We start from the raw sequence: 24,088 nt of genomic DNA on the forward strand, positions 1-24,088 counted from the left end.
AATTAATTTGGGAAAGAGGGCAAAATGTTGGATTGTTTTTTTGAAAGGGGCAAAAGCCAATTTTTTCCGTGGGTTTTGTAAAGGTTGTGATTGACTTTGAGTGTTTGGGGTGTTGATGTGAGAAAACAATAGGTGTATTTTGTTTTAGAAAGATATATTCTATATCAACTTTTATTCTACAACATTTCTCTAAAGTTGTTTATTTTTATTTCTCATTGCTTGAACTAAATTATTATGATGGATATGTGTGTGCAATTATAATTGTTGTTTCTTATAAATAATTCATTACTAACAAAGTTCTATAACAATTATGCTATAGTATATGTATAACATTCTCCAAAACCATCTTATATAAAACATTATAATATTATCTGTGTATCGCACGGGTAACTTATTAGCTGTTAATAATGAGTGAGTTGGATCATGTGCCCACCGCCCATGCAATCCTAGGAATTAGCCACGTCCACATATGCATCACCAAATTTCGTCATCTACATCTATAGCAACATCGTCTGTTCCTTCACTGCTTGTCCTTGAATGTTTTTGCATATCATCTATACCAGGTGAAGCTCCAAAGCCTTCAGGACTTGGTGTAGATTCATTTCTCGAAAAAGACCATGAACGGAGACATTTCTGGTTGAAATGCTTTACCAATTCAATAAATCTCAACCAAAGAGATCCTTCGAGAGGGACAATGCTTGCGTTTATCCAGTGAAAGTGGGGGAACTTCTTCACCACATATAGCAAGAGGGAAAACAAAGAAGCCACTCCAACTATGATGAAAAGACCACCGAAGCAATACACATCAAGACTAGGAGAATATGTAGAGATTTCAGCACTTCCACTGTCACCTGTAGATGTAGTTTGACTCGAAAAGTATTTCCGCATAATATTTGTCATCTTATCTTTATCTTCAGTGACATTCAAGGTTGCTCTTGAAATGTAAGAGACTAGAGGGGATCCACATGGGAAGGCCTGAAGAAAGAAAGAAAAAAAAAGATTTAATCACATTGATAAATCTTTATTAGTATAATATAAACAAGATTTTTATATTAAATAAAGCTTATTCATTGGAGATTTGGAGGAGTTAATGAAATAAGAAAAACAAATGAAAGTTCGATAACGTGTACAAAACACCTTTGAACGTTTAGACCCCCAAATTACAACTTAACCAATACAAGCAATATGTCAAACAACTAGTGTGCGGAAACTTAACACATGCTATAATACGAAATTGGTTAAAGACTATCTAAGCCATAACAAAATAAAACCACAGCAGATAATAAAAAGGCAAAGATAGAGAGGAAGGAAGATGCAAAACAAAGACAACACGCGATGTGTTATCGAAGAGGAAACCGAAGTCCTCGACGAAAAACCTCTCTGCCGCCCTCCAAGCGGTAAACAATCCACTAGAAAATACAGTTGGGATACAAGGACAGCAATAGACCCTCCAAGCCTAATCTACCCAGTGCACCTAAGCCCTCCAAGCTTCTTGCTCCAACGAGGTTGCGCCGAACCTTTTTCTTTTCTAGCTTCCCGGATTCCGCTACTAGACCGTAGCATCAACCAATGAAGATTGGTTCCTTCCTAACTGCTTACCAAAAATCCAAACAACTGTCTCACAGTGATGATGATGGTGAGAACCAGGTTTGGTATAATGCCTCTCAAGGATTTGACAATGGAGAGGAAGAGAGTTGAGGAATTTGAAGTGACTCTAAGGTAGAGATTGTGGGTGAAACAATCTGGTTTTTCTTTAGGGTTTCTCTCTCAAAATTCTCTCTGGAAGCTCTCTTTCAATCGTGGGTAAAAGGGGTATTTATACTGGAGTGGGAGAGGAATGTGAAACGTCAGGTTTTACAAAACAGGGGTGGCTCGCGGCTTGACTAAGTCGCGAGATCCAGTTGCAAGTTAACCGTATGGCCAGTTGTCCTGTTTTGTCCTATAGTGCTCCAGCTAGCATGACTGTTCATCTTCCAGCATGCTTGGCACGTGTGCTGCTTCTGGCGGGTTGCAGCCGCGAGTCACCCGCGAGTCCCAGCCGCGAGTTTCTGTTTTCTTGCACACTCTTGAGCAATCTTCACTCTATCTCACTCACTACCCTTACAACAAACCCACCTAAATACAGGGTTACTAAATGCTGAATTACAAGCAAATTTGGCATGGAATAAAGTCAATTAGATGGTTGAATAAATTCAACCTTACAAAGCCTATAACGAGTCAAAGGATCCCTAAGACCACTTAGAGTCGTTCAAAACCCTCATGCACTTACAAGGTGTTCCAGACGAGATTATATGCCGAGCCTTCTCACCTACATTGAAAGGTCCCGCTAGGATATGGTTCAATAGATTGACACCCAATTCCATCGATACCTTAAAAGAGCTAAGTGCGCAGTTTGCATCACATTTCATAGGGGGGCATAGGTACAAGAAACCTACTTGTAAGGTTGAATTTATTCAACCATCTAATTGGCTTTATTCCGTGCCAAATTTGCTTGTAATTCAGCATTTAGTAACCCTGTATTTAGGTGGGATTGTTGTAAGGGTAGTGAGTGAGATAGAGTGAAGATTGCTCAAGAGTGTGCAAGAAAACAGAGTGTCGCGGCTGGGACTCGCGGGTGGACTCGCGGCTGCAAGTCGCCAGAAGCTGCACACGTGCCAAGCATGCTGGAAGATGAACAGTCATGCTAGCTGGAGCACTACAGGACAAAACAGGACAACTGGCCATACGGTTAAGTCGCGACTGGATCTCGCGACTTGGTCAAGCCGCGAGGTCAAGCCGCAAGCCACCCCTGTTTTGGAAAAACCTGACGTTTCGCATTCCTCTTCACTCCAGTATAAATACCCTTTTAACCCACGATTGAAAGAGAGCTTCCAGAGAGAATTTTGAGAGAGAAACCCTAAAGAAAAACCAGATTGTTTCACCCACAATCTCTACCTTAGAGTCTCATCAAATTCCCTCACTCTCTTCCTCTCCATTGTCAAATCCTTGAGAGGCCATTATACCAAACCTGGTTCTCACCATTATCATCCCTGTGAGACAGACGTTTGGAGTTCTGGGAAGCAGTTAGGAAGGAGCCAATATTCATTGGTTGATGCTACGGTGTAGTAGCGGAATCCGGAAAGCTAGAGAAGAAAAAGGTTCGGCGCAACCTCGTTGGAGCAAGAAGCTTGGAGGGCTTAGGTGCACTGGGTAGATTAGGCTTGGAGGGTCTATTGCTGTCCTTGTATCCCAACTGTATTTTCTAGTGGATTGATTACCGCTTGGAGGGCGGCGGAGAGGTTTTTCGCCGAGGTCTTCGGTTTCCTCTTCGATAACACATCGCGTGTTGTCTGTGTGTTTGCATCTTCCTTCCTCTCTATCTCTGCCTTTATATTATCTGCTGTGGATTTTATTCTGTTATGGCTTAGATAGTATTTAACCTATTTCACATTATAGCATATGTTAAGTTTCCGCACACTAGTTGTTTGACATATTGCTTGTGTTGGTTAAGTTAATTTTTGGGGGTCTAAACGTTCAAAAGTGTATTGGTACACGTTTTTGAACTTTCACTACTGTGTGCCTAATGAGCATCAAGCAGCAAGAAGACGAGACGCTGAGGTCCTACATAGCACGTTTCAACAAAGAAGCTCTTTCGATAGACGAAGCTGATGACAAGATACTTGTCTTTGCATTCACCAACGGTCTGTGGAAGGGGACGTTTTTGTTCTCCTTATACAAGAATGACCTAAAAACCATGTCAGATTTGCTTTATCGAGCTACTAAGTACATGAACGCAGAAGAAGCGCTATTAGCCCGAGAGGAGAAACCCAAGAAGAGGGAAAGGCAAGAAGATGCAAGGTAGGAAAGGGGACAGAAGATGATTAGAACTGGATATAGATGGGAGAATAGGCGTTGCAAACCCCTTATTGGAAGGTTCACCAACTTCACCCCGCTAATTGCCCCGATTGATCAGGTATTGATGTAGATCAAGAACAATACGACCTTGACGTGGCCTGGCAAGTTGAAGGGAGATCCTAGTAAAAGGTCCAAAGATAAGTATTACCGTTTTCATTGAGATCACGATCATGACATGTCTGAATGCTATGACTTGAAGCAGCAGATTGAAGCCCTAATCAGATAAGGGAAACTACAGTGGTTCATCAATAAGGAGAGGGCAAACCCACCACAGGAGCAGGCTGCAAAAAGGGATAACGAGTGCCTCAGGCCATCCTTAGGAGACAAGGATGATTGTAGGGGGCAACATAGCTTCCGGTTCATCCAAAAAGGTATGTAAGACTTACCTAATGATGGTTCAGAGCGTCCAGCTGACGGGTTTCGTTCCAAAGATGGCACGGGTCGACAACCCCATAATTGGGTTCTTGGAGGAAGTTGCTTGACGTCTCCACCACCCACATGATGATGCACTCATTGTTAGCATACAGGTAGGGGATTATAACACTTACTGGGTCCTAGTTGATGATGGAAGCTTAGCTGATATCCTCTATTACTCGGTGTTCTAGCAGATGAGGATCGAGAGAGAATGGCTCGTACCGACCAATGCACCACTTGTTAGGTTCGAAGGAATGAGAGTATACCCCCTCGGTACGGTCACATTGCTCGTGACAATTGGTGATTACCCTTAACAAATCACTAAGGATGTTACATTCCTTGTCATCGACTGTTTGTCTGCTTATAATGCCATACTGGGCCGTCCTACCCTCAATTCGTGGAAGGCTGTAGCTTTGACCTATCACCTAACGATCAAGTTCCTGACTGAGTACGGAGTAGGAGAGGTATGAGGAGACCAAGTGGCGGTACATGAGTGCTACATTGCAATGTTAGAAATGGACGACCACTTGTAGACTATGGGCATAGAAGAGCAACAGACGATCGTAGAGCCTGTTAAGGGGTTGGAGAAGATACTTCTCGATAACTCCAGACCTGAGTGAATGATCAGGATCGGCACCCTCGCCAGTCTGCCAGTCCGTCAAGCACTCACAACATTCTTGAGAAAGAACCAGGAAATCTTTGCCTGAAGTCATGAAGACATGCCCGGGATCGACCTTTCGATCATGGGTTATAAGTTGAATGTATCACCCTCTTTTCCCCTTATCCATCAAAAGAAGCAAGTGTTTGCCCAAGAACGAGATAGGGCTATAGTGGAATAAGTCCGCAAATTGCAAGATGTAGAATTCATTAGGGAGGTATACTATCCCTATTAGTTGGCCAATGTAGTGATGGTTAAGAAAGCCAATGGGAAGTGGAGGATGTGTATAGACTTCACAGACTTAAATAAGGCGTGACCCAAAGATAGTTACCCATTCCTGCGAATCGACGTCCTGGTAGACTCGACAGCAAGACATCGGTTGTTGAGTTTCATGGATGCGTTTTCTGGTTACAACTAGATCAAGTTGGACGAGGCTGACCAGGAGAAGACTTTGATCGTCACCAGCCAAAGCCTCTTTTGCTACAAAGTGATGCCATTCGGTCTCAAGAATGCGGGCGCAACGTATTAAAGGCTAATGAACAAAATGTTCAATCAGATTAGGAGGAATGTCCAAGTCTACATGGACGACATGCTAGTGGAAATTCTACGGGAAGACGACCATTTGGACGACCTCAAAGAGGTATTCGATACCATCCTGTCTTACAACATGAAGCTCAATCTAAGCAAATGCGCATTTGGGGTAACGGTTCGAAAATTTCTAGGGTTCATGGTGTCCTAAAGAGGTATTGAAGTTAACCCAGACAAGATCTGGGCCATAATGGAGATGGTGCCACTAAGGAACATCAAGGAAGTACAAAGTCTCAATGGCAAGGTAGCGGCATTGAACAGGTTTGTGTCAAGGGCAATGGACAAATGCTTGCCTTTCTTTCGAACATTGAAGAAGTCCTTTGAGTGGACGGCCGATTGTCAACAAGCATTCAAGGATTTAAAGGCATACCTCTCCTCCCCACCATTGCTAAGTCCTTTAAAACCTAGGGAAGAATTGTTTCTTTACCTGGCCATCTCCCCAGCTGCCATCAGCGCAGCCTTAGTTAGAAAAGAAGACAGGGTGCAGAAGCCTGTATACTACACCAGCCGAGCGCTCCGAGGTGCAAAGGAGAGGTACCCCCCAATGGAGAAGCTAGCCTTCACCTTAGTCATCGCAGTTTGCAAGCTTAAGCCCTATTTCCAGGACCACACAATGGTTGTTCTGACGGACAAGCCTTTATGGAGAGCAATGAGTAACCTTGAAGCCGCTAGACGGATGACGCTATGGGCAATTGAATTAAGCGAATTCGACATGTAGTACCGCTCATGCACTGCCATGAAGGAACAGGTGGTCGCTGACTTCATCGCGGAGTTCACCAATATGGAAGGCCAAAGGGCAGATGAGCACCCTCAATGAAGTATCCACACAGATGGATCATTTAACAAGCAAGCTGGTGGAGTAGGTATAGTACTCTACTCACCAGAAGGGGACGAGATCGAGTGCATGGTTCATCTCGACTTCGCTACCACCAACAATGAAGCAAAGTACGAGGCTCTAGTGGCAGGACTATATCTCGCCAAAACAGTAGGGGCCACAAGTGTGGTTGTGTATTACAACTCTCAGGTGGTCATAAGTCAAGTGAATGGTGACCACGAGTGTAAAGGTGAAAGGATGAAGAAATACCTAAAGCAAGTACAGAAGCCGGTGGGTGACCTTCAGGCCAAGTTTGTTCAAATCCCAAGGGAAGAGAACGAACAAGCCGATCACCTTGCCAAAGCCACATCACCAGAACACATGCTCATCCCTTACAAGGTACTTTATTTTGTTTAGCTTTCACCTTTGATAGATGGCATCGGTGTGCAGGAAATAGACTCGGGAAGTAATTGGACCACACCAATAGTTTCTTACTTAAAAGACGGCACACAACTTGACTGTAAGGAGGCCGCAAGGAAGCTAAAGGTTCAGATGGCATGATTCATCCTGATAAAGGATGTCTTGTACAAAAGAGGTTTCTCCCACCCAGACCTTAAATGCTTAAGCCTAGAGGAAGCGGACTATGTCATGAGAGAAGTCCACAAAGGGATTTGCGAGAACCATTCAGGGTCACGATCACTGGTGTACAAGCGGATTCGGGCAGGATACTATTGGCTTACCATGCAGAAGGATACCCAAACCTATGTCAAAGCATGCGACAGGTGTCAAAGGTTCGGCAATGTCATTAGACAGCCAATAGAAGAGCTCACTTCGATGACGGCCTCGTGGCCTTTTGCTTAATGGGGGTTGGACATCATGAGCCCATTCCCAATAGCGATACTGAAGTTTCTAGTGGTCAGCATAGATTACCTTACTAAATGGGTGGAAGCTGAAGCCCTGGCCACCATTACGGAGAAAAACGTACGAAGCTTCATCTGGAGAAACATCATCTGCAGATATGGGATCCTTAGAGTCTTGGTCTCAGATAACAGAAAACAGTTCGACAACGACTCGTTCAGGAATTTTTGCTCACAATTGGGGATCAAGAATCACTATTCCTCACCGCCCACCTTTAGGCCAATGGACAAGTTGAGGTCACAAACCAATTCTTGCTCAAAATCATTAAGACTCAACTCGAGGGGGCAAAAGGTATATGGCTAGAAGAGTTGCCAAGCGTACTATGGGCATTCAGGACGATGACCAGAACACCTATAGGAGAGACGCCGTTTCGACTAGCATACGAGAGCGAAGCCGTTATCCCATCTGAGGTCAGACTCACAAGCTACAAAGTGGAGAATTATGATAAGAGTAGAAACGATGAAGGCATGCACCTACAGCTTGACCTAGTAGACGAGGTCAGAGCAACATCTGAACAAAGGTTAGCACGATACTAGAACCTCATGGCCAAGTACTACAACACTAGAATTAGAAACAGAGATTTCCAAGTTAGAGACCTTGTCTTGAGGAAGGTGACAGGTGCCACAAGAGATCCTTCTGAGGGAAAGTTAGGACCTAATTGGGAAGGGCCCTACAGAATCACTTCGTGGCAAAGGAAGGGCACCTATCATTTGGAGACACTCGACAGACAGAAGTTTCATCATTTGTGGAACACCGAGCATGTAAAGAAATACTACCAGTAGATGACAACATGCAGACCACTCCTTATTTCTAGTTTATTTCATTCTAGTTGTTTTTATTATCTACAGTACTTTTTAGCCCAAATGGCACCTTTTTATTTTTTCAAGAACAATTTTACTTATGCACGTGTTTATGATAATAAGATGAGTTATTTAGAAATATCATGCGCATATTTACATTTCTACAAAACCATGTCTACGACCAAATCCTTAGGTGAACAGATTCACCATAAGGACGCATTAAAATTTATACAATTCCATGAATGGATGGGTGCATCCAACGGATGCCTTGCAACTTGTTAAAATCCCTAAGTGGATGGGTTCATCCTAAAAGGATGTCTTGAAATTACTAAGTCCCTAAGTGGGCGGGTTCATCCTAAAGGGATGCTTTGAAATTACTAAGTCCCTAAGTGGACGGGTTCATCCTAAGGGATGCCTTGAAATAATCAGGTCCTTAGGTAGATGGACTCATCCTAAGGATATCTTAAAATCACTAAATCCAAGTGGATAGGCACATCCAAGTGGACAGGTTCATCCCAAGGATACCCTAAAATTTACCAAGTCCTTAAGGGGACGGGTCCACCTAAGTGGATGGGTTCATCCTGAAAATTTACCAAGTCCTCAAGAGGACGGATACATCCTACCACGTATACTAGTCCCAAGGTGGACGGACAAACACATGTATCAAAAAAGGAAACAACACATGGCAAAAGCATACTCAAAATAGCAAGACTAAAAGCGGCAGGTATAATAACAAAACATTAAATAAAGGCCCATAAAAAAAGGAAAATGTTTACAATAAAGCCCAAAAACAAGAGGGCACTCATTATTGTTTGAAATGAGACAGGGTACATGAAAAGTTAAAGATTAAAAGAGCTAAGTTAAAGGGGCATCCAAGGCAGATGGGTTCTGGGCATCTTGGGCAGAAGGGTTTTTAACAGACGAGATTAAAGCAACCATGGGGCCTTCTGGATCAGGTTGAGCAAGAACCACGCCATCATCTTTCAGATCTTGCTCCTCTACATGAGTGGAATCATCAGACTCTTTGTTAATGGTGTCGCCACCCCCCGAAGTCGTCGGCACAGGATCGTTAAGAGTGACCTTTGATAGGTCAAGGTCTGGGTAGACGAATCCGACTTGCTTTAAGCAGTCCTCGAAACCGACACCATAATAGATGCCGCATGCATCAATAAAGGGCTAGGAATCCTTGAACTCTGCCATAGCATCGGCCTTTGCTGTCTCTATCTGTTCATAAAGAGAGGCGAATTTCGTCGCCAAATTGGTCTTCACCTTCTTCGCTTCCTCAAATCGACGGGTTTCTTCCACAAACGCTTTAGTCTTAGCTATCAGCTCCTGGTTAAGGGTACGGACGGCCTCTGAGTATTGAGCTCGCTCCTTATTTTTAATCTCCTGGTGCTTATAAAATCGATGGATCACCCCCTCGCTAACGACGCACCTGTCTTGAAGCACCTTCATGTGCACCAATGCTTGGAATCAAGACAACCGTCAGTAAGAGGATGGACAAATAAAACGTAAGTTAGTCTGAGAAAAAGAACGTACCTTAGGTAGATCAAAGAGACCTGACACCCTTAAGTCCTTAATCGTCTGATTAGCGCAAGGGTCCAAATCCGTCTCCTTAATGATTGAGTCAACCATCTCAACAACATGATCCTTGTGTGTAAACAGACGACAGACATCTCCTTGAGCGATGGGACCCTTCCCCATCATTAGCCCTTTGCCAACCCCATGGCTAAGTTTTGGAGGCGACGGCTACTTCAGTTACTTCTCCCCTATGAGTATGCTCGTCCCTTTCTTCAGCGGATGGTCCTCTTTGCTATCGTGCTTACGTTTTAGAGTCCCTTTAGCGATGGCCTTGGAGGCAACGTCGAAGACCCCTCCTTTTGTTGCTGCTACTTGCGGGTTGCGGCAGCTTGCCTCACCAACGCCCTCTACCTACCTGCCTCCATTTCTAAAAAGGATGAGGCAAATTAAAAATAGACGGGCAAGGTGTCTAAAAAGAAATTTAATAAAGTGACGGGTTAAGAAACTTATGGTGACGGGAGGAAGCGTGCAATCATCGAGTTATTGGCGTTGGCTTTAGACCACCACAGAAGGCGTGAAGGTGTTAAGTGTCACCAAGTCCTTTCACTTCCTTTCTTCAAAAGGAATGGCCTAGAACCTTCTAAGTAAATTTTCTTGCTTGTAGGTTATATCAATTTGGACGGAGGCTGAAAGTAAGAAAAAAAACAAGTGTTAGACATGGAGCCAATGCTATCCAAGGTACAAAAGCTGACGACTCACCAGACTCCTTAACGATTCCCCAGGTATTATCAAACCCATTAGGAATACTTGCCCATTCGTCAGGTTTGCATACCCACTCCGTCCCTTGGACAAAAAAGTACCTATTTTTCCAGTTTCTGTTAGAATTTGGCATGTCAGACACAAGCCTAAGCGATGATTTCCGAGCCAGAAAGTGATAGATATCCTTTGACGAGGATATTTGTTTGGGCTTGTAGCAGTAAAAGAACTCATCAAGTGTAAGCTGATGGTTCTCTCCACTTAGTTGACCTCATATCACTTCAGCGCCAATAAAAATTCTCTATGCGTTTGGGGCGATCTGGCTGATGGATAAACCTAGGTAGTTGGCAAGTTGACAGTATAGTTTTGTCAAAGGCAACCTCAACCTCATAGTAAATATCACGTAATACATCCCTACATTCACCGTTTTACTTGAGTAACACCTCTCATATTTGCCTGGCAGACGAATGGGGATGTTATTGGGGATTTAATGACAGTCACGAAAGGTGTTAAAGACCCTTTGGGACATGGTTGGGTTAAAAATTCATTCACCGTCCATATTTTTGGAAGAATAAAGGGCCTACTGCCTATTCCATCTGTCTGGTCAATTGACTTGTCACTTTCTTCATGAGCTCCTTCATCACTCTCTTCCTCTACATCTTCCCTTTCATCTCCTTCCTCTACTTCCTCTCCGTCCTTTCCCCCATTTTCTTCATAATCCTCCTCCTCTTCGTCGTTAGGGGAATGAGCAGATGGTTCCCTTTCTGGGGACCAGGTTAAGCCCTCCTTGGGCCCACGACCTGACAGGTAGACCTCGTCGTAGCTTGCACCTTCATGAACTAACGACGATTGTTCACTCGTCGCTTCACTACCACCTAACATCTATTCACCTACAAGCGATGGAGGTATTCTAAGAACCTATTTGATGGGTCTTGTTTGTTTTTAGACCCCTTAAAACACAACCAAATTAACCCAGTTAATTAGCTAAGTGATTACTTTGTCAAATTAATCAGATCTAGGTTAACACAAATATATCATATCAATGTAAAGTGTGGAAAATAAAGAACACAAAGATATGATGACCCAGGAAACCAAACCGGTAAAAACCTGGGGAGGATTTAACTTAGCTATCCTCAAGGTAAACTTGAATCCACTATGAAAGAATTGAAGTTTAAACAATAGTGACTTAGACCACTAACATCCTATTGCTACCTCGAGTAGGAAACTTACTACCACGACCACGTGACAGCTTTGAGTCCATTGACTACTTCTTTCTTGGATTCCCAACAAGCACAAGCACTCCCACTTGTGTATCTTTAAGCTCTAAATGCAGCAATTGAATCCGATCACCAAGTTCTTGACATAATTTTGAAACTTGGAAACCCTAAGTATGTGTGAAGGTAAACATCTCTTGATCTCACAAAAGATTCACACACACAGCATCTGGAGCATCTCCAAAACATGGCTAGGGTTTTTTCTTTTATACTTAAGACAAAACATAAAACCCTACACGTCAAACGGGCTTGGGCTGAGTTGGAAAATTCTGCAGAAAAACGTTCTGCCCGAGTTTCGATCGATCAAGTCTAATTCTCGATCGATCGAGCCAGACAGAATTGCACAATAAATTCTGCAGTAACTCGATTCCAACTTTATATAAAACGCATACACTTTGAGCAAGTCTAAACAAGACTAAAACCTGTTTTGATTATGGTTTGCCAACATTACAAATTAGAGTTCTAATACATTAGTTCCTAATCCTTAGAACCTAACAGGTCTCTATAGAGGTGACGACTAGCTAGAAAATAAAAGGAAACCAAAAAGGAAGAAAATGACTTACAAGATAAGTAGACGGCATTGCAAAGGTGACAGATCTGCAAAGCTGACATAGGCAACAGATGCTTGTAAGAGACGATTCAGCGTGTATGCTCTGGTCTCAGAGGATGAAGAATAAAGTAAAGGAAAAGAAATAGTGAAAGGGGGGAGAACTATTTATAGAGAGAAGAGGCACGGTATACGAAGCGATGCTCATGACTGGAAACGAGACCAACCAGTAAGCGTCATGTGTCACCTCGCATGTTCACCAGGAGATACCTACGCCGTTCAATGGCACATGCTCCAATAAAATCTATTAATGGTCATAAATGCTTATATACTCTGCGGCTTGTCAGCCAGGGCTGACGAAACCCCGGAGTAGGGGGCAATTGATAAGGGTGATTCAAGATATGACACATAAAGAAGCCGACGGTCCCTCTGGACTCGTTGTCTTCATATAAGTAGATAGGGAGCCAAAGCAACGATACCATATGGGCAACGGCCCTACGACATCTGACGAATGTTTCCGTGAAGCTGACGGGAAATCTTTGGACGAGACGAGTGACCAATGGGTTGAAGAGGCCAATGGATCCAGCGTGGCTTAGCATGATCTCCACGAATGTCTATACATGGAAATGTCTTATGTCCCACGACCAAACCCAATCAGAGGAATCCCTACTAGGAAAGGATCCTACAAAATACATGTATTAATGAGGATCTTCCCTACAAGGAAAGACCCTTTTTGCCAAGAAACGAATGTCAGCTCTACGCTACTATAAAAACCCCAAAGCCCTCACAAACCAAGGTACGCATAATTCTTCCAGCTCTGGCACTTTAGAGTTGTAGAAATTCTTTCTAACTTAACCTACAGAGGGTTTTTGGCCGGTACCACACCGGTACTCTCTACAAGGTATTCTTTGTTTCTCGCAAGTTCTGTTTAGAGCACTTGAGGACTATGTGGCTTACTGATGATTTTTGGCATCATCATACATAAATGGAAGCCATTGCTACATTTACCATCTTGAATTGTGACATATGAAAACATTGACCATAATAGTATCTGGATTTGTTTCTACAAAGTGAATTGCTGTGTTCTACTAAGTGAATGCAACGATTCATAAGATATATCTCATAATAATGCTATAGATAAAATTTTTTATAAAATCTTTCACATCAATTGAGATAATATGTTATTTTTTCTTTTTTATTCTCATTTGAACCTACTACTAACATAACCTTATCATCTATACTTCATAATTTGCGACCTCGGCAATTGTGAACATTTTTGTGACTCTAGAGTTATTGAATATCTCAAAAACAAGAATAAAAATTGTTACACATACCTTATTACACACACACACACACACACACTATTACTCACATTTTTTGAACTGAAATTTTGAATTGAAAACATGATTCCAAACAGAAATTGTGTTTTCAACTCATGATTTCAGTTCAAAAAATGTATTTAATAGTGTGTGTAACAAACACTACCCAAACTAAAATATATCTTGCATTCTTGTATCACCCTTTTAGGTTGATAGGGGAGGTTATGAGAGAGATACTCACAAAGCCAAATCCATCAGTTTTGTAGATTGGTCCAACCATTGCATACCTAGAGCCATATTTCGAGAGGAAGAGCTTAATGTAGGGGATCTCATCAACAATAGCAGCTACACCACCATTATCACTTCCATTTGACAGTGCTTCATCGTACTCCTCAGGAGTTCGATAAGCCCTTAGCTTGGACTCATCGATATTTAACTGTTCTACAAGAAGCTCTCTAACGAAGGAATCTTTTTGATATCCTACAAAGTAACCATTCCTTTTTATCTCAGTCACATCAACAAATTCAGGTTTCAATTTTTGTACTGTCAACATTGAAGTTAAGCTTGCTGTGTAACTTTGTGATAGGATGAGTAACGTAAAGGTCCATAAGATTAGTACAAATCTTGACAAACTGTTGACCACTTTCTCCCCTAAAACATCATCAAAATTTGAGAAAAAGTGTTAACATTTTTAAATTTATTTCCTTGAAAGAGGAAGTACGATAGAGCAGGAAGAAAGGGAGTGGAAATACACTTTTGGTCTCTAAACTTTAGCTTATGAACAATTTTAGTCACTAAAATTTAAAGTGATTTTTTAAAATTCTTAATAAACTTAAAGTGATTGCTTTAGTCTCTAAAAAACCTTAAGTGACCGATTTTAGTCAATATGTAGTGATGATATGTCAGTTTTTAGTTTGACCACATCATCTATCTAAGGGACTAAAAATTTCTTAAAATAAAATTGTTCATTTTTCAAACTTTAGGGACCAAGAGTATATTTAAGCCAAAAAATAAAAATAAATAGAATTTCATTTAATGGGAAAAAAGAATTTACCATGACCAGAGGTGAGTGTTGAAAAGGAGAACAAGAAAATTGTGCGAATTTGTTGATCAAGGCGCCCTCCAAACTTAGAATTTACATTGCGTTCAAGAACCCATGTTACCAACCCTATAAAAATGGAGGTTGCAACGGTTGCTAACCAAAGATCCCAGCTTAGTGGCTTTAAGAAAATCCACATATTCTTCTTTTCATTATCTTTCATCAAAACCACCATTGACACTCCTGATTCAGAATAAGGTAATGTAAAATCCACATATGAGGAGCGACTAGCCACAATTGTTGTGTCTCCAACCACAGCATCAAACTTCTGCATTTTGAGAGAGAGAAGAGAGAGAGAGAGAGAGGGGAGGATTATCATACTATAAAGTTACATAAAAAATAATGACATAATAAATTTCATTATCATTGTTATTTTTAGAGCTTGTTGAGGTAATAGATTATGATTAGTGCAACATCATTTTGGAACAATCATTGAAATTACTTTTATTATACATCAATCATAACATGTTACCTCAAGAGTGGTGAAATTGGTTGTATCATTTGAGTTATTGTACATACAATAAGCAAGTATTGTAAACTAAAAAATCACCTTAAGTTTAATTTGGAAAAGAAGTTCATCATAAGTTCCTGCACTCTGCCCATTTTCATTCACATATGGCACAAACTCATGTGGAAGGGGAAAGGGTAATATATCCAGTGCAGCAAGGAACACGTCAATTGAAAACCCAGATATTTTTGGTTTACCATCATGAGGATACCATTGAACCTTTATAAACTCATTAAAACCATCTATTGGAATCCCAATCCTCAACTTTTTAGGTTGGTTTGTTGTGTCTCCAGGCCAGATTGGTGGCTTAAGTTTGTCCTTTGATATTGAGTATGCTATTTCACTAATGTCATCTATTTCTTGTGAAAGTCCTTTCTTGGGGTTCCAATATCCAATAATCCTCTCCCTTCGTTCTATCACATTAAAGATTTCAAAGGTTGAAGCTTTCATCTGTCCCTTAACCAAGTTGAAGTACCCACTAAGGCCTTGGAATCTAGTGCTTGCAATTTTGTTGAAAAGCATTGGGCCAATTTCAGAAACTCCTATGGCTGCAAGGTCTACTTTACTTTCACTAGCATTTTGCTTCAAAAAGCTAGAATGCTCTATATTAGCCTTCTCCACTGCCATAGCCAATGCCCAAACTGTATCATATGCTCGTAATCCAAAGAGGTTTAACCCAAAAGTCTTGTAGTTTGTTTTTGTTGAGGTGTAATTTGTTGTCCATCTTCTTTCAAAATCTTCAAGATCTTTCGAAATTTGTATATATGGCCTAATTCCCAAAACACCTTGCATTGAGTCCATGATCTTTGAATTAATAGCATCTAACAAACTTGATAGCCCTTGTGTCGTTATCCATGCATACCCTTCGCTCATCATTCCTAAATTCTTTACATGTACAAAAAGCTTTGAGCCAAGAGAAGCAGTCATGTGTACAAGGAATATTCTTGTTTGCATTGCCTTTAATTTGTTAAGCTCCTCTAAAATATCACTATCTTTTGAAGATGGAGAAAGGACACTTCTGTAAGGAAATCGAACATCAACCTCTTGGAAAGCATCTATCAAATATAGAATTAAGTCAGTGCCATATTCTGTGTCTTCATAGATAGGGATGACTTCTCGCCAACCATAAGCTTGAATTAAGGTAGCTATGGCTTTCACTTGAGCTGAATCATCTTGGGTTGTCTGAATGAAAAATGGGTTATAATTTGTGGAAAGAAAGGGACTTGTGGCTGAGAAAGAAAGGATAGGAACATGAGCCTTTTCACCAAGTTTTGCAACAAACTTAGCTTGTGCTGAACTTTGAGGTCCTATGATGGCATACACTTTTTCGTTCTTCATCAGATCTAGAGCTGCATTCCAAATGAACAAGTCAGAAAATCAGTGTTCACTAACGCTAGGTTCTCTCCATTTGAAATGGATTCATTTAATGTTTTAGAGTAAATATGATGACTATGAAGGTATGTCCCATGCTACATCATTCAAATTTTAAATAACGTGATACTTAGTACACTGTCAAAGACTCAAAGTTAATTCTTGGTCTATGAAATACTTGTATATGATGGCAAACTTCAATTAATACATATAAAGTTTTGTTTAGCATTCAAAATTACTGTTCTAGAATGGTTAATTCTCCCTAAAAAAGTCATTAACACTATGGAACAAAATTTAATGCAACAACCTGTGAAATTCATGACTTTTCTTGACACATGATTTTACTTGAGTTTTATCTTTAACTAGTCGTAGACCCGCACGATGCGTGGAAAAATATGAAACACAATGCAATAAAAAAAAGTTATCTCTTATTTTATAGTGTGAGAACTATTAGATCAAATTGTAACCATATATACTTTGTTAATTACCATATAGATACATGTGAATCAACTCTTATAGGTATATTTTTCTCCTAAACATAGATCAACATTTCATTCTTTCTCATAATCAATAAGTCATATATCATAAAGTGAAAATATAAAATAAAATAAAATTCAAAATTTTTTTTTCATCATATGAACATTTGAATAAATCCCGCAATATATAACTCTTCAAATTCATAAACTATATGATTACTTAGATTATATAGTAAAATAAGACCAACCTATCCATCATAACATTACAGTATCGTTTATATATAATTATATGAAAGTCATGTTTTGTTGATCTTGTCTCATTAATCTAAAAGTAACATCTATATAGCTAATAAGATCTTTAGAGAGTAACATATGACGGGAAATTCTTTGTTTGAATAATTGATTATAGATATATAAATCATCCAACACAAATGTTTATTAGAAGATAGAATCTATAACTTTAATACAAAAATTTGGCAAAATGATTAAATAGTATACTACCTTCAGCTTAGTGATATTAAGATATTTTTTATAATTAAGGAGCGTACACATTCAACTAAGAGGAATTAATCAAAGAATTTTTAATCACTATCAACTATGTTAGTTTGCTCTTTGTTTTTCATGGTTTCTCTTCCAAATGAAGGTGACATTGACAAATTTAAACTACGACTATTACAGAGTAGTTATACAAAACTATTCAAAAACTATTATTCAAAACTTTGTACAAATAAATTCATTTTCTTGTTCCATATGTTGCACATACTTATGGAATTTAACATTTCACTCTCCATTAAGGCTTGCATTACAAATACTAATGACTTCATCATAGAAATCAACCCTATTGAGAAGTTTATGTGGTGCAATGCTTAATTTGTCAAAAGTGGGGGCACCTTAGGCATTGTTTCTGTTGTTACCACAACATAAGCTTAATCTGGTTCTATGTAACATAATTTGTGCAATTTCAAAATCACAATGAGACTAAGAGGGGGGGGGGGGGGGGGAGGACAAAAGATTAATTCAAAAATGTTATAGGAATTAAGCATTGCATATATGAAAGATTTAAGCAAATAATGTGACATAAAATGTTATTCAAACTAACACAAACACTAACATTCTTATCTTTTTTTTTTTTCATAGGTAGATAGTAGTGGAGGGGGGATGGTGGGGTTTGAACCACAAATATGGGATACCACAAAGAATGTATTTACCTCTAGGCTATCATTTGCATCCTTAAAAATTAATCTAGAAGGCTAGAAAAAAGAAATAATTAGAATTCCAAAAAAGAATTAATCACAAGTTCCTCAAGTATCTATAGATAAAAGCATTAATAGCATAATGATGCTCTAGAGTAAATTATATTTTGTCTTATTCTTTTTTTGATATTTTCCTTAAAGATGATCAACTAAGCAAAATAAAAACTTACCAAAAAAACTCAGATTAACTAAAATTGTGTTGCCAATTCTAAGTCAATTAAGAGTAACAAAAGGCAATATCATTAAAAAAATTGGGAGGGAAAATAGCAAAATCACTTCACATAGACTAAATGTAAGAATACCAAAAAGAACGGGAAAAAAGTTCATTTCTATTTGTGCGTTTTTTTCACCTCAATGGTCATCCTATTGCCGACTTAACTTTGAAAATATCTGATAAAAACAATTGATGTCTTCTCAAAATGGTAAAAACTAAAGCTTGATTGAAAAATGTGGAGAACAAATAGTATTGAACTAATTTTTTTGTTGTAAATGATGAGGTGATCGTATCTAGAATGTACATTGGTAAATATATTGTAAGGCTTAAATAAAAAATGAATGATGTGCGAGTGAGAGAGAAATACAGTTGTGAAAAACTGAAAATTTGGAAGAGGAAACATTGTAAATGGAGATAAATGAAGAGACACAAGACTCATCTTTGGGCTGTAGATTATGATTGAAATTTTAATTGTATCCACTAAAAAGATAATGAACTATTCAATTTTAATAATTACTTGAAATTAGAAAGAAGAAAAATGAAAAGTTGAAATCAATTTGGGTGGCTGAATAGTTAAACATTTGTATCTAACATATAGTAACGTTTGTAATTTGAATATTTATTATTAGATATTTAGTTTAATAAGCCCACCTTTTATCCATATCTTTTCAAAGAACACAATCCTTAAACATTCAATCTATAATTAAAAAATGCAAGTCTTGAAACTTAAATATATTTTAATCCTTCATTAGTTAAAGATTTTATCTCGGTGAATTTTTGCATTGTCAAATGTAATTTCTAGAAATTTAAGATTCTTTTAACAAATTTCAAATAATTAGATGAAAAGTTAAGTATATTTTTGAAAAGATATTAACATGAGCAGTTTCCAAAATAATCATTTGGTTCTTATTTACTTACAATTATTCTGAATTGTAAAGAAAATTTTCAAATTTCAACAATTACTGAGAAATTAATTTTTGAAGTTTGTCATATGTCTATCCAAATATGACACATAGCACCTTAGCACCTTATCATCCAAACATAGCTCACTTATAAAGGATAATGACTAACATAGGACAATGTTAAAGTAAAAATTCAATTAATAAGACTATGTGTGGGTTTGGATCCAAGTCTACGTTTTAAGTCTGCGTTTTCCCCCCTTTTTTTTTTGCTTCAGCCGCAGTTGTTGACCAAGTCATCAGTGAACAGTGCACCCGTGCACTGTTCACGGGTCCCACAAATATACTTTTCAGCCACTTTTTCATTAAAAATGATGTAAAGTTGAATTTATTCAACCATCTAATTGGCTTTATTCCGTGCCAAATTTGCTTGTAATTCAGCATTTAGTAACCCTGTATCTAGGTGGGTTTGTTGTAAGGGTAGTGAGTGAGATAGAGTGAAGATTGCTCAAGAGTGTGCAAGAAAACAGAGTGTCGCGGCTGGGACTCGCGAGTGGACTCGCGGCTGCAAGCCGCCAGAAGCTGCACACGTGCCAAGCATGCTGGAAGATGAACAGTCATGCTAGCTGGAGCACTACAGGACAAAACAGGACAACTGGCCATACGGTTAACTCGCGACTGGATCTCGCGACTTGGTCAAGCCGCGAGGTCAAGCCGCGAGCCACCCCTGTTTTGCCAAAACCTGACGTTTCACATTCCTCTCCACTCCAGTATAAATACCCCTTTAACCCACGATTGAAAGAGAGCTTCCAGAGAGAATTTTGAGAGAGAAACCCTAAAGAAAAACCAGATTGTTTCACCCACAATCTATACCTTAGAGTCTCTTCAAATTCCCTCACTCTCTTCCTCTCCATTGTCAAAACCTTGAGAGGCATTATACCAAACCTGGTTCTCACCATCATCATCTCTGTGAGACAGTCGTTTGGAGTTCTGGGAAGCAGTTAGGAAGGAGCCAATCTTCATTGGTTGATGCTACGGTCTAGTAGCGGAATCCGGGAAGCTAGAAAAGAAAAAGATTCGGCGCAACCTCGTTGGAGCAAGAAGCTTGGAGGGCTTAGGTGCACTGGGTAGATTAGGCTTGGAGGGTCTATTGCTGTCCTTGTATCCCAACTGTATTTTCTAGTGGATTGATTACCGCTTGGAGGGCGGCGGAGAGGTTTTTCGCCGAGGACTTCGGTTTCCTCTTCGATAACACATCGCGTGTTGTCTTTGTGTTTGCATCTTCCTTCCTCTCTATCTTTGCCTTTACATTATCTGCTGTGGTTTTATTTTGTTATGGCTTAGATAGTTTTTAACCAATTTCATATTATAGCATGTGTTAAGTTTCCGCACACTAGTTGTTTGACATATTGCTTGAGTTGGTTAAGTTGTATTTTTGGGGGTCTAAACGTTCAAAGGTGTTTTGTACACGTTTTTGAACTTTCAAATGAGTCTCACGGCACTATTCACACATTTAAAAATTATTTTGCTATAATGTTTTTAGTTTTTAGTTTTCAGTTTCAGCAAAATAAGTTCTATCCAAACGGACCTTATATATTGCATAGAAATTATTATGAACCATAATCACACAAACGAAATGTAACAAAAAAAAAATGCAGAGGTGAAAAATATATATTATCAAAATTATAGAGATTTGTATAAATCAAAGCAATGATTATTACACATTTATAGAGTTGGAATATGTCCCAACTCCACCACATTCTAAGTCCTTAAACGATAAACAAAGTCTATGGAACACGTTTACTTCAATTTCACTACTCAAAGAATAAATAAATAAATCCATATATCATTTTCTATACAATAAGTTATGTATAAAATGTTTCTAAAAAAAAAGGTACGTATAAAACTTTTGAGTTCTAAAAAAATCTAACAATTTATAGTTTGATTATCACTAAATGAATGTTAAAAGAATCAAATCAATTTAATGTTACAAAAATATCTCCCACAAAATATATTGATATTTTTTCATTCTAAACAACTATAAAAACACTTTAATCTTTATTGGGCATGAGAACCGTGTATCAAGTTGCTTGGAGACACATTGTAAGAAAAAATTCCAAAAGGAATTATTTTAATCCAAGTAACCCATAGTTACAATCCCATTACATAAAATAATTCCAAACCCTAATCTATTACCTTATGAATAAAATATGATCAAAATTATGAGAATCCATTAACACAAAGAGACCAAACAATCAAAGTAACAATCTAGATATTTTTTATCTGTTGATTGTAATAAAAGATTGAATTGTGAGAATAGAGTAAGAAAGAGAGAGAATACAAGCTTACTAAGTAGAGTTGTCAAATTCATTAAGATATGAGTCTTTAGAGGAAGACAATTATGCCATTGAAGAAAGGCCAAGTGATTCTATTTGGCTTTCATAGACAAAATATGCCAAGCATATAAGTTTTATGTTGAGCAAAATTGACATATATACAAAATAATATTTGTATAAAATAGTTCAAACTTTCATGTCTACCTAGAAAGATTGGAACTCCAAACCAATGTTATTAATTCCGTTTCGGACCCTGTTTCGGTAATGGAACAGAATATTTCAGTACTAGCCAATTCCAGCGTAACGTTTCAAAGTGTTTCGGGTTTAAAAAAAATTAAAAATATATATACTGTATAATTTTGTTCATATTTATTATTATAATAAATTAATTCCCTCACATTGTGTGGTAAAGAAAACTCCACGCCTACATTCTATATCCAATAGGCAAGTAGATACTAATAGGTAATAACCCATCAGTCCATCACACCATTCAAAAATAAAATAAAATAATAATTTTCAGATTCACTAAAAGACAATTATATCTTGGAAGTAGGAACCATTCGAAACTTTACCAAACCACATTGTTCAGAAATAACAAGTCTCAGTTTTTTTAGCATTCAGCTTAACAAAGAAAAAAGTCTCAAGCTCTTAGCACTCTGAAGGTTTGACAAAATGTGAAGACAAGCAAGTGAAAAAATGTAGTGCAGAAAAAATGAAGTGTAGAAAGAAAATAAATCCAAAAATGAAAAGGGAAAAAAAAAAAATAGAGCATGCAGATGAAGGTTGGACATTGCCATTGTTGTTAATTTCCTTCTCTCTTCTTAATTTCTTTTTGGGTTGTGATTATTTTCTTATGAATTTAAAGCTTTAGATCTTGTCAAAATAGAAGCTTTACATGTGTAAATGGATCTGTGAACATCTGATTTGAGATGTAAAACAACGTAGTTGCAGGATAGAATTTTTTTTTAAAAGGCAAAACCAATACCGGCTGAAATTCCCATTCCACCTGAAATTGGCCGGAATTGACTAGAACGGCTGAAACACCCCGAAATAGGCCGAAATTTGACCTGAGGTGGAATGGGTGATAGTACCATTCCGGATTGCACACCAACACGAGAAATTCTGGCCGGAACAAAATAGAATTAATAACATTGCTCCAAACTACTCTAAAAGTCACTTTTATTTACTTAAATATTTAAAAAAACAGACAAACAAACAAACAAAAATGATGACAACATAATTGAATTTTTGTTTAGTATGAAATCTATTTGTTGTAAGGGCTACCCTTAAGAGCAAGGGAAAAAAAAGGCGTCAAAAGATTATATATATATATATATATATATATATATAGATAAATACAAACACGATACACATAAGAAAAATGTAATGTGAGAGAGAGAGAGAGATACCTCAAAAATAATAAAGGCACACATTTTTTAAGACCAAAATTTGTATATGTAAAGAAAATAAGTCAAAATACATATCCAAGAGAAGAGTTCATGAATATTGCTAAACACATAGATAGGGGTGCCAGTGCCAATGGTTGGTAAAAAAACAATTTGTATTGTGACTAAATGAAAAAACACAGAATAATTATTTTTTGCTTTAAAAAAAAAAATATGAGTTACATTGATTGATTGGCTACCTTCTAGAAATATAACATCATGCACATTGTGAGCAAATTAGCATTTAGTCTTAATGTTAAACAGAAAATACTAACCATTAAAAAAGTCATCAAAAGTTGCGATACAAATATAGTGATAATTCAACATTGTGAAACACACCTAAACAAAAATCAAGAGTGATATGTAAAAGAAATTGATTACCCAAAATTTCAATAGAGAATCGATAAATTCCTCTAGGATTGTAAGCAATAATCAATAGTGGAATTGTCTTGATAGTTGGCACACCTTTGTCTTGCATATTCACTGGGCATTGGCTTAGTATAGAAATTTGGGGGGGAAAAAACTAAAGTGGAGATGGAGAGAGAGAACTTACAGGCAGAATATACAAGATTTGGATTAGCTATTGAAAGTGGAAGGATGATTTGGATAGAAGACTCTAACTTTGCATTGACGTTACAAAGAAACCGTTTTGCTTCCAAATTCCAATTTTGGATGGAAGGATGTGAATAGTCGTAACTGATGATAATAACTCATGTTGTATGGATAAAAATTGAGATGATTTAGTATATGTAGTAGATTAGTAGCAGATGAATAGTCTTTTCTTTTTTTTTTTTTTTTTTTTTTTTGAGAAGGAGATGAATAGTCATCTTAATAGAGTGCATCAACATGTTTGCCCATGATCTATATTTTATTTATTTTTTTAATACAAAATAGAGAGAAAATATAAAGGAAAAAAGGATTTTTTTTTTAAAGTATTAGGTGGAGGATAAGGTGGCTCAACTGGGGCATAGTAACATTAAATGA

The 24,088-nt window shown here is 38.2% G+C and overlaps 1 protein-coding gene across 1 annotated transcript in view; it reads right to left on the reverse strand.

Annotated features, from left to right (window-relative positions):
- Positions 1-332: 332 nt before the first annotated feature.
- Positions 333-24,088, reverse strand: part of LOC126715742 (glutamate receptor 2.8-like) — a 31,274-nt gene continuing 7,518 nt past the window's right edge. The window contains exons 2-5 of the mRNA XM_050416515.1: positions 15,153-16,459; positions 14,558-14,870; positions 13,745-14,154; positions 333-975 (exon numbers count right to left, since the gene is read on the reverse strand). Of these exons, the coding sequence (XP_050272472.1) occupies positions 475-975; positions 13,745-14,154; positions 14,558-14,870; positions 15,153-16,459 (2,531 nt within the window). The 3' untranslated portion in view covers positions 333-474. The remainder of the gene's footprint in view (positions 976-13,744; positions 14,155-14,557; positions 14,871-15,152; positions 16,460-24,088) is intronic.

Source organism: Quercus robur, chromosome 2, assembly GCF_932294415.1.
Source record: "Quercus robur chromosome 2, dhQueRobu3.1, whole genome shotgun sequence".
Taxonomy (NCBI): Eukaryota; Viridiplantae; Streptophyta; class Magnoliopsida; order Fagales; family Fagaceae; genus Quercus; species Quercus robur.